Source organism: Pteropus alecto, unplaced genomic scaffold, assembly GCF_000325575.1.
Source record: "Pteropus alecto unplaced genomic scaffold, ASM32557v1 scaffold3, whole genome shotgun sequence".
NCBI classification, from domain to species: Eukaryota; Metazoa; Chordata; class Mammalia; order Chiroptera; family Pteropodidae; genus Pteropus; species Pteropus alecto.
Genome location: NW_006442484.1, coordinates 41721535 through 41733791, shown reverse-complemented (window position 1 = coordinate 41733791; position 12257 = coordinate 41721535). Strand labels below are relative to the sequence as shown.

The 12257-nt window shown below is 37.9% G+C and overlaps 1 protein-coding gene across 1 annotated transcript in view; it reads right to left on the bottom strand.

Moving 5' to 3' along the window:
* Positions 1-12257, bottom strand: part of MYO3B (myosin IIIB) — a 342946-nt gene that overhangs the window by 67501 nt on the left and 263188 nt on the right. The window contains exons 32-33 of the mRNA XM_015596448.1: positions 9490-9550; positions 8462-8561 (exon numbers count right to left, since the gene is read on the bottom strand). Coding sequence (XP_015451934.1) covers positions 8462-8561; positions 9490-9550 — 161 coding nt within the window. The remainder of the gene's footprint in view (positions 1-8461; positions 8562-9489; positions 9551-12257) is intronic.

The following is a 12257-nucleotide window of genomic DNA, read 5'->3' as shown; positions in this document are numbered from 1 at the left end:
AACTTTCCTCATATGTTTGCAGTAACAATCTAAGCAGAAATAATGTCCAAAAACTCTCCAACTTTGTAACATGCCTTAATAAGTTGCAGGAATAAGAACAGGCGGTCACAAGGCTTTCCCTGAGGTATGTATGTGGTCTCAGGAATGATGGCTGACAAATGACCTCCATGGCGTCTACCCACCAACTTTCACAGCTGTGAGCACTTTCCTCTCCAGCCTCAACTTCCGCAACAGGGTCAGAATCTCGCTGTCTCAGCTGGCTGAGGAGTAGATACGGTGCCAGCCTATGTGGACAGCCTCCCTTCCTCCTTATCATCCAGATCCGCAAATCTCAGAGAAAATAAGGCACCAAAACAAATCTTTTCCTCTTGGTATCCTACGATGTTCCTTTAGAAAGCCACAATATTGGACAGAGTACTCATTGGGGTAAACTGCAATGACTGCAATTCATATCTCAAGCACTCTGATCACAGTCTCCGACATTACAAAATAAAGCAAAACAAAGACAAACAAACCCAAAACCCAGATCTAGTAAAAACGAAAAAAGTCTTTTAAGCAAAATAGCAAAGGTATATGATAAATAGGGCTAAATTAGAAATTAAATATGGAATTAGAAGAACAGAATCTCTCTTCTTTCTCCTTCCATCCCTTTGCCCTCATGCTCGCAAGCCTTAAACTGGGCACTCCTTATTTTGGCCTTGACTAAATTCTTTTGCAAAAAGCCAGGACACAAACATTATGGTAATGACATACATATTAGAAATAATATATGTGCAAATATTCATATCTGGTGGGGTTTAGAACAGTTTTGCTTTGTGGGAGGCTGGCAGAAGTAGTAGAGTTTATAAAATAGAAATATCCTTTAAAAGCAACAATTCCTAATAATTTTAGAAATTGAGACACTTTATAAAAATCTGGAACACTCCCCTCCTCCTCTTCCATAGCAAAGTTACAAGTACATGTAAATTTGTTCTTGACAACTTCCTGAGAATTTAATGAGACCACTTGAGATAAATACGGACATTCAGTGTATTGTTAACAAATCTGCTTTGGAAAATAACAGCTGCAAAGACCAAGATATTAGAATTGCACTAGTCTCTTAAGTGTCTTATTTGACTTCCCAGCCTGTAGTTAACATGTAGTAGGTGCTCAATAAGTCTTTGTTGCATGAATGAATGGAAAGCCATATCTATCTATCTATCTATCTATCTATCTATCTATCTATCTATCTATCTATCTATCTATCATCTATCTATCTATCATCTATCAATCATCTATCTATCATCTATCCATCTATCACTTTTTCTGATTCAATGTAGCATAGAAATAGGGGACAGCTAGATCAGTGCTTCTCAAAGGGTAGTTCCCAGACCAGCAGCATGGTCTCACTTGGGAAACTGACAAAAATGTAAATCCCCCCCTCTCCGACTTCACACAAACTTGGGAACTGTAGAAAGGGCCCAGCTGTGTTTTAACAAGCTTTCCAGTGATTCTGATGCCCACTAAAGTTTGAGAACCACTGGATCTAAAAAGATCCTTGACGAGGAGGTGTTTTTTCCCACTTCCCATGCTAAAGGAAAGAATTCCACACCTGTAATTACTTTAGCATCTCACTGAGAAAAGTCCTGAGGCTGAGGTTTTATTAGTCTCACTGATTTGGGTGAATTCCATGGCATTCAGGCAAGAAGAAAGATGTCTCAGCCCAATGCAAGCTGAAAAGAGGAGGATTCAGAGCACCAGAGACTACCCAAACGCAAGGGCACAAGAGCAGTCTTGAGTCCTGTGTGTGCATTCTCTAATGGCACTGGGTGATAGAGAGGCCCAGTAGCCTTCCCTCTGTCTAGGGTTTGGTTTCCATGTGCTTTCCCAACAGCCTTTGAGGCTCTGTTGTAGGAACATGCAGCCTTTGAGGCTCTGTTGTAGGAACATGCTCTCCCTGTCAACTGGGTGACATCTGAGCCCTTTATGATCACAGTGGTTGCTATTTGGCAAGCTGCTTGCAACCTCTTTCCAAACACAGGCAGCCAGTGTGAGGTGATTCTATAGCACAATCTAAGACTTAGATTGTGTAGTGCTCTAATTAAAAAAAATAGTCCCCCTCCCAGACCGAGTTCAACCTCTAGTATTATAATAGGATGATCAACTTATCCCAGTTTGCCTGGGACTCACCTAGTGTTAGCACTGAAAATCTCACATGTTGGAAAACCATTCGTCACCCTCAGGAATAAGAGTTCCAAAGATAACATACAGCCCAAGTTTGTTTTCTGATAGCTGAAACTGATGCCCAAATCAACAAAATTTAGTAATGAGCAACGAGAAAGTTAAAGAAAAATAAAGAAGTAGATAGCATTAAAGAAGCAACTGGATGAAAATGTGCATGATTTGCTCAGCAATCGTGGGGTAGACAGGCCCCCAAAATCTGACACCTGATGCTCCCTCGGGCTCTACACCCCAACATTGTACACTACCAACTCTGACCCCCTCAGGAAGCTGGTACAATACTGTTCGTTCCTCAGCCCCCTGAAAGTCTACCAGGCTACGTCTTTAAGATGCGATGCAGTTAAAGTTACTCTTAGGGATTGCATTGATTTTTTTACTTATAAAAAGAAATATGAATAATTTGTACTACCAGTAGATGAGAAGATACCCAAGGGCAGAACTACCTCACTTAGGTGAGGTATCACAGGAAACCCAGGGAAGACAATGGCAGTTCTTGAACAAGTAGGTCACAAATTTACACTAAAGCTTGTGTACTTGACACCAAGAAAACAGAGGTAAGGCACCTAGCATATGCTGAAAGTAGGGACCTCGTATCTAGGTGGCAGTTCCCTTTTACTCATAGGGGATTCTCTCAGATACCCTACTCAGATCCATTTTTTTAAACAGAAAAATGTTTAAAGCCTGTATTTTAGACCACAATAAAGAAAAAGAAGGGGAAGGCAAGTATGTTACAAAACGTGAGCACATTATTATAGCAAACAGTATCAGCTTTATGTTGAGAACAAAAAGTAAAAATGATCAGGAACATTAACTAAAAATCATAATAATTGAGGGTCATTTAATTCAAGGGCAGGTGGTCCATTTCACAATGGTTTCCAAGAGTCTCTCTGCATTATAGACCGCTGTGGTAATTGTCGTTAATGATCTCGTCCTGAGATACTAAGAATAAGAACTGTGGTCGGTATGCTAAGTATGAAAGAAAGTCGTAGGTTTTAGAATGATTCAGCTGCCTGCAAAATGCAACGTAAACAGAATATTTCGTTCATTGATGATGTCTATAGTCTATACTCAACCCAGTAGCTGGAGTAATCATTTAAAAACATACTCAGGTCATGCCATTCCTTTACTGAAAATGCTCAGTGGCTCCCCATTCCACTGAGTTTACATCCTCACTATTTAATGCAGATCAACAATATTGGCACCACCTGGAAGCTCATTAGTGTTGCAGAATCTCAGGAGCCACCCAGCCCTGCTGAATCAGAAGGACATTAAGAAATACAGACCTGAATCATCTGGCTCCTTACTTCCTACCATTCTCTTCCTTGCTTTTTCAGCTCCAATCACTCAGGCTTTCTTTCTACTACTACTGTATTTCACTTATGCCTCTCCCAACCTTTACCATGGCTGTTCCCTCTGCCTGGAATGCTCTTCCAGAGACTCACATGGCTAACTAGCTCACCACCTTCAAGCCTTCTTAATGAAGCCCATCCTAACCATCCTATTTCAGAGTAAACCATGCCCCAACCATGTCCTCACTTTGGCCACTTCTAATCTCCCTTGTTATATCTTCTCTCCCAATAACACTGTGTTCTTCTACCATCCCATCAACTGACTTATGTATTATGCTTATTGTTTATTGTTGTCTCTCTCTGCTAGAACATAGCATTGTGAGGACAGGAATTTTTGACTGCTGTTCCTTGGTGTATTACACATATCTAGAACAGCGTTAGCGATGTGAGTGGTCTGTAGGCTAAATCCTGTTTCTGATCCCAAACAGATAAGTAAAGAAATTTACAGTAATTTAATTTAGAGTAAGAAATTTAGAAAATTTTAGATCATTTTATATTGACATAACACATAAATGTGTGATTATCTAGTAACGCATTTTTATTATATTTTACAAAAGTATCAAACTGTGCTAATTGGAAATTCAAACAACCAACCCCAAACTGGTTTTTCAAAACAATTTGAGAAGTACTAGCCCAGTACAGTTCTTGGAACTTAGTAAGTATAAATAATTGTTTCTTGAATAAATAAGTGAAAAAATAAATAGAAGAACAAATGCCTAAAGAATTAATTTTTATATAGATCAAGTCTGTATATGCCTGTCAGTCCAGTTAAATAATTTCACTGCTTGAATTGGTGGCAAAGTCATTTGGATTATGCATTTCCTGGGTATACTGTGCTTTTCTTTCCTATGTACAGAATGAGTCAGGCTTAATGGACCACTTAAGGACACTACTGAGACTCTCTGACTAAGGGACTGAGGACAGCCTTTGTCCAAGCGCACCTTTGCACAGTTCTTTGCATGCCTTCTCTGAGTAGAGCTGGCCTGATTGAGTAACTTCAGATTTATTCCCTGCCTCTCTCAATCCCGCACCCCACCAGACCCCTTTATAGAACAATGAAGTTAGTACTTCCTGCCAGTTAGAAGGCAAACTTGTTGGATATTAATGTTTTTCTAAAACTTAAAAGGTTATAGTATTCTCATTCAGACTTCCACAGAAACATAGGTTGAAATAATGGATCATTTAAAGCAAAGGATTAAACACAAAAGTATAACTTGCTAAAATGTCTCCTATACAATATACTCTTTTTTCTGCAGCGATAACCCTGAAAACATAAACATAACTGAAAAACTTTTGTTCTTCCATCCATCTTTGTTGCTTTATAAGGTGAAGGAAAATTAGATTTACATAATGATTTTTTACTGCGCAAACCTTCTTTCCCTCTCCTCCCACTCAAAACAACAGCAGCAACAAAATGAAACAGCTTGGATCGTTTTAACATGCTCCACTGGCATGCTATGTCTATTGGGGCGGGGGGTTAAGAAACATTTATCTTATTCCAGGATTATTGGAAATACATTTTAAAACATTTCTCTGACTTACTTTGTTTTACTTTTTACTTGCTTCTATTATGTTTCATCATGACTTTGGACAACCAAGTATTCAATTTAAGGACCTAGGCTAGGTTGTGAGGAGATAATTCAGAAAAGAAAACATGATGCCAGAGAGTTTGAAATCTAGTAGATGCATGAAAATAACTATAATACAGGCAAGATGTGATAAGTACTATGAGAAAAGTTAAAGGGCACAGAAGAGGGAGCCATTATAGACTCAAAGGGTGAACAGGGAAGGACAGGCAGGGCAGAAGAAGCAGCATGAACAAAGTCACAGGGGAGAAAAAGAACACACTGGGTATGCTTGAAAAATGGAGAATAGTTAGGATATTCTGAAGCACAGAGTGAGGGTGAGAGATCAGTAGAAGATAGAACTACAAAGGAAGATTAGGACCAGAACAGAGACAGATGTGAATGAGTTCTTGACACCAAAAACAAAAACAACCCCCCCCCCAAAAAAACTCCCAAACAATCAGATTAAAAAATGGGCAGCAGAGCTGAATAGACATTTCTCCAAAGAGGATATATGGATGGCCAATAGACATATGAAAAGATGCTCAACATCACTAATCATCAGAGAAATGCAAATTAGAACCACAACGAGCTATCACCTCACACCTGTCAGAATGGCTCTCGCCAATAAATCAACAAATGAGAGCTAGTAAGGATGTGGAAAAAAGGGAATCCTCATGCTCTGTTGGTGGAATTGCAGATTGGTGCAGCTACTATGGAAAATCATATGGAGGTTCCTCAAAAGATTCAAAATAGAAATACTATATGATACAGCAATTCCACTTCTGAGTATTTATCTGAAGAAATCCAAAACATTAATTCAAAAAGACCTATGCATCCCTATGTTCACTACAATAGCCAAGATCTAGAAGCAACTTAAGTGTCCACTGATAGATGAATGGATAAAGAAGAAGTGGTACATCTATACGATGGACTATTATTTGGCCATAAAAAATGAAATTTTACCATTTGAGACAACATGGATCTGGAGAGTATTATGCTAAATGAAATAAGTCAGACAGAGAAAGACGAATACTGTATGATTTTACTTATATGTGTAGCCTAAAAAACAAAACAAACAAACAAAGCAGAAACAAACTCATAGATATAGAGAATAAATAGACGGTTGCCAGATAGGAGGGAAGTTGAGGGGCTGGGTGAAAAAAGTGAAGGGATTAAGAAGTACAAATTGGCAGTTATAAAATAGTCATGGGATGTAAAGTACAGCATAGGGAATATAATCAATAATATTGTAATAACTATGCATGTGCCAGGTGGTACTAGATGTAATGGGGGAATAACTTTGTAAGTTATATAAATGTCTAATCACCATGCTGCACACTTGAAACAAATATAATAGTGAATGACAATGGTAATTGAAAAAAAAATTTTAAAGAAGCTTAGAGTTGATGCTGGGGCAATTGGTAGCCACTGGAGTATGGAGGAAGAGAATGTGATGATTAGGGTATGCTTTAGAAAAGCTTCTCAGGCATAAGTGTGTATAAAAGGCATTGAAGGAAGAAAAGAAGGAAGGATGACTAGCTGAGTATAAGGAGAAGTAATGGTGATGGTGGCAAAACTAATAGGAAACCATCTAAATTGGAAGAAAAGAACAATTTTGACAAGAAAATGCATATGAGCCATTTAGAGTAAGTCAGATATAAACTTATTAAAAAGTTTGACTTTTGATATTTTCCTGAAGATGGGGAAAAATTATTGTAATCCAACATGTCTCTTTAATATTTAGCCCAAAATACAATATATTTTTGCAACCCCTGAGCTATCCCACCAAAACTGAATGCCTTACAATAAGTACTTTATCTCTTTATTGATTATTCACTCTTATGGATTAATTTTGCATTTACATAATATCAATAACAAAAACTACCAGAGACACTCTGCTATGCCCTTATACTAGCTCATTTAATCTTCAGTACAACCCCTCAGCTATAAACTACTATTTCCCTTGTTTTATACGTGTAGGTACTGAGGTAAGGATTTGTTACATGACATTCACAGGAAAGCAGAGATTTGAATCTGGGCGGGTCTGACCCCAGAATCTGTGCCTTTGGCTACTCAACCATACTTAAAATTTTTCTTTTCATGTGTATTTTAAAGTAGAATGCCAAAAGAGAAAAAAGACAAGATGAGACAAATAGAAAACAAATAGCGGGATGATAGATTTAAATCAAAACACATCAACAATCCATTAAATGTAAAGGTCTAAATACCTCAATTAAAAGAGAGATTGTGTTTGGATAGAGAAAAATGCCAACTCAATTCTTACATAGTGGATTCTGTTCCACCACACTGTATGTTCCCTAAATTTTTCTCTATCTGTACTACTTCTACCCCTACCTCTTTGTGGCCTTTTCTCTGAATGCAATCTGGCTGCGGGGAAAATCTTCCCTTTGAGAAGTTTATCATTTTCTGCATATCCACTGAAAAGGTTCTGCTATAATATGTTCATCCTCTCGTCTTCAGAAGTTTAAGTTTCACATGGACTGGAGATCCTAATGTATTTATTATACATTTCCAACTCATACAGTATTACTTTGTCACTGAAAAATAGGCTAAGAAGAAATTTGGAGAGATTTGAGAAATGACTACATATTTTAGAAAAATAGATGAGGTCGACTGTTAAGTGTAATGTCGCTATTTTAAGGTGAAAAGGTTTCTTTCTTTGGAACTGTCTATAATGTCCTTAGTATTTTCTGGTTCATAAATATTTCTTATGATCATGCTTCTGTTTTATCTTCCAGAAGTACTGATTACAGCCACACATAAGACCCCAAACTGACTTTTCCCATATTCTGTAGCAAAAAAATTTAGAAAGGGAGCCAGAAATAGTTATTTCCTAAAAGAGTGTGGCAAGATGTTTGCATCTCACTGAAAGAATGGCCACGTGGCCAAAAGGGCAGAATTCCTCACAAAACTCATATTCTTTACCAAGCCCTAGGTTTTGAGCTTGAACAATCTGCTCCACTGAAAGCTGGTCAGTTGTTTAACCTTCCTTTAACAAAACGAAGTTTCAAGCAGTTTTCTAATTTGAGGTTTTTACAAGTAAAGAGAAATATGGCCTTCGATATTCATTTTCTTTCCTCCGAAAAGTAAACTTAAATGGCATAGGTAAGCGGTAAACTGCTACCTTTAATATAAGTTTTGCTTCCAGCCTTTATGGCTTCCTAAACTTGAACTTTGTGCTAACACTGGGTCACATGATATCTGAGCTCTGCCTTCCAGACAGCCCTGCCCAAATAACTCATTAAAAAGTACATAAGCATGCAAATGGCAGAAGCAGCAGGCATTTGAAAATGTTCTTCTTACCAGGTTTTGCAGGGGCTCCCCTCAAGGAATTCAGTCCTGAGCGACCTGGAGCAGCATGGCGTGTCCGAGAAGACAGTAAATCAGTCCCAGAAACTGAGTGCTTCAGAAAGACCCAGTAAGAGAAACATTGTTTTTGTATATTCGTAAAGCAGCCTTAAGGACAGGTGTTCCATTTAAGTAAGGGACCCCTAACCCGATCATCTGGGGGAGAAGCTAAGTATATTGGGGTCATGTTGTAAGTTGCCCCTGTCTTGTATTAAAATTGAGTGGAAGGCCTTTCTTGGGGCAATTAGTAGCAAAGTCTTGATACCTTTTACTTCATTCATTTATTTCTTCCTCTGAACAAGTCAACCTAGCCCCCTCTTAAATTAATTATAGTCTAAGATGTAAAAACAGCTATGTGGTGATTTTTTCCTATACTTAATTTTTTATTCCTAAGAAAGAATAAAGAAAACCTATAGGAAGGTATTAATCTACTTAACATTTCTAAGTACATCATCCAAAGGATTTTGTTTTTTTAATCTTACATATGCTCAGCAGAGTTACTGGCAAAATCTGTACATTTTCTTCATTTCATCCTTTCAACATCAAATAGTAGGCAGCAAAAATTGGATCAGACTTCAAAGCCTGCTGTGGGCTCCAAGTCACAGAGAGACGCCTCCATTTCACATATTGAATTCGAGCAGGATATCAAAGTGCTACCAAAGAACCTCGGGTCCTTGCTCAGAAAGAGGCTCTAACATCTGTAGAGAGTGGAGTGCACAGACAAATCACCTCAGGGAGCAGCCAGCATTTATTCTCAGCAGCAAATTTCCAGGCTTTTGATTCTCTCTTCGCTGTACCTCCCTTTTTTTTTTACCAAGTTCTTTAGCAAGCTGGGCTTTTGTCTCAAAGACTTCAAAATATCACTAACAGTTTCACGTTTGGATGGCTGGATCAAGCAGCCACAGACAGACTTCAAGCTCATGGGCATGCAGGAGTCTGAAATGAGGATACAGAGTTACTTCAAAATCAAGATACCCAGCTACCTTATTCGGATATCCTGCGAAGACATCACATTCTTTTGGAGAACTCTGTTCTTGTGAATGCCTAAAAATAAAAATAACAATGAAATAATTTTTAGAAGCCTTGACAATGATAATTAAAAAATTTAAAGAGAGTTGTTTTCCTCCAAAGATGTATCAGAACATTCCCTTTAATTAAGCTCCCATTGTTTCCCATACCAGTCCTTGGTTAAAAGGACATGGGCATTTTAAGCAAATGCATCCTACTAGGTGTTGCTCCGACATCCACAGTCAGCCTGCGATTCTAAGACCCAAAAAATTGCCCTTTGTGAAGATGCGTGATCTAATTTGGTTTACTACTGGGCTTTCACAAACTTTACCAAGAAGCCAATCAAGTTGTTGCTAAGGCTGTACTTCCCATTCAGTGCATTAATTACATTAATTGTTAAATAATTTAAAACAAAGTCTGTAGTTGAATAAGTTTGAGAAATGCTGAGTTGTACATAGTTTAAGAGGTTACCTTACTGCAGGAATGATGTTTTACCATCACAATATGCATTTATGGATTTCTAAAGTGGGGGGGGGGAGGATGTAGGGTTTCCTAAACTAATTTGACCAAGAAACTTAAAAAGTGACTTAAAAATATTTATTTTTTATGTTAAAATAGTTTAAAATATCAAAAAAATATTTTAACATCTATTAAAATATTAATGTTTCATGGAGCAAAGTTTGGAAAAATTAATTGTGTTGCATCCCTAATTTCTTGCTGTTGTAACACATTGTATGAAAGTGTGATAACTACAACATGCTGTTAAAATAGGAGCCAGTTTTTACAATTCCTTTCAGATGGAACCCAGCAGAGTGGAAAACTGACAAGGGGAAGGGAAATCTGGGTTCTAAGCCTGGCCTCAAGCCTCAAGATCCCTAATCTCTCTCTCTCTCTCTCTCTCTCTCTCTCTCTCTCACACACACACACACATGTGATTGGGTACATTTCTACAGTATTCTGGGTTCTAGTTTTCCTCATCTATTAAATAAGAGGATTGAGATAAATTATTCCTTAGACCTCTTTTAGCTCTACATTAATAACCTTATTCTTAATTTAAATGGACACATTCATTTTCTGAACTTTCTGTGAACATTTCATGAATATTACCTTCAAAATGCACCTATTTATAGATTATAGCAATATACTCATTTTTATATCACATCTGTACCTGGGGAGAAGGGACTAATGATATACTTATTTGTGTGTATATTTGTTTATCATATGTCTTCCACCATGAAATGTAAGCTCCACAAAGGCAGGGACCAGATCTGCTTTATTCTGTACTCTATATCAGCACCCAATCTGATGTCTGGTACATTATAATTGGCTCAGTAAATATTAGACGAGTTGAATGAATACAAGAATGATTAGTGCAGCCCCAAAATATGGGCCATGAAGGTCAGTTAGAATACCCTTAACATTAAAATGAAAACAATTAGCATTTATACAGCACTTCATATTTTTAAACATGCTTTTATATATCTAATGAGAGTTTCACAACCATTTGAACTAAGTGCTTAAACTGTCTCTATTATATAGATGAAGAAACTGAATTTCAGAGAGGGTAAGAGATTTGTCCAGGGATCAGAGCAGATACCTGGTAGAGCTAAGACATTGACCTCTGTTTTTTGTCTCCAAATCCTCTGCTCTTCCTCTGAACCATTATACTCTCTATGCCCTTTGGTCACTGTACATCAGCCCAAGGGACTCATCCCTATCAGCCTAGGTATGTCTCAGTGGCTGTGAGACACCTACAGGATGGGTGGACTCTGAGATCCTCTAGAAGTCCTGGTGAGCTTTGGAGAAGATCTAAGGAAGAAACTTAGCCTGTTGAATTACTATGTGGCCTCCAATTTCTGCCTTTCCTGCTCCGACAAAGAAATTAACCTCTTAGGAACTCCTCTAGCTTGCATGGCTTTTCAGGATCCGAAGGCCAGTGGCAGACATCTTCCAACTCTCCACTGTGGGTCGGCTCATCAGTTTGACTCCCTCCTCATTCAGGCCTTTGGAACAATCTTAGGCAGTTTGATGTAATATTTATATGTACTACTTAGTTTTAAAAAGGTGGAAGAGGGTAGATAGTCCATAGATGAGAAAATAATTGATTAAGCAAAGTTAAGCAGGTAGATGAGAAAATAATTGATTAAGCAAAGTTAAGCAGGTTTATTTCCTGAAAGGCTTACAGCTTTTAACTTAATAATATGCACAACGAAACCCCAAAAAAGGAAAAAATGGGCAGCATTTCCAAGATGTTATTTTAACAATAGAACCCTTCTCCCATGGAGCATATCAGAGGCCTATTTGTTCTTATAACATGCCTTAGGAAACTCTGATGAGCAGAGCTTATCTGAAACAAATTTCAATTTGCCTTTAAAAAATGTTATAAGTTAATAATCTTCAAAAGTCTAACTGCTTCAACTCTGCAGCAGTTTCATCAGATACATTGTCACTTGCCTCAGGGACTTGAGGCAGGCAATAAGTGAATACTACTCTGTAAGCTGTCACCACCAAAACATGGAAAATCACAATAATAACAAATAGCCAATGCTTACTGCATGCATACATGCCACCAGGCACCGGGCAAAACACAGATACATGTTTGTCTCATAAATATTTCCAACAATCATGTGGATTGGTTTTATTTTTATACCCATTGGCAGGTGAGGGAACTAACTAGTAAATAGTGCAGCATAACTAGTCATAACTAGTAAATAGTGTAGCATAAGACCTGCTGACATAGAAA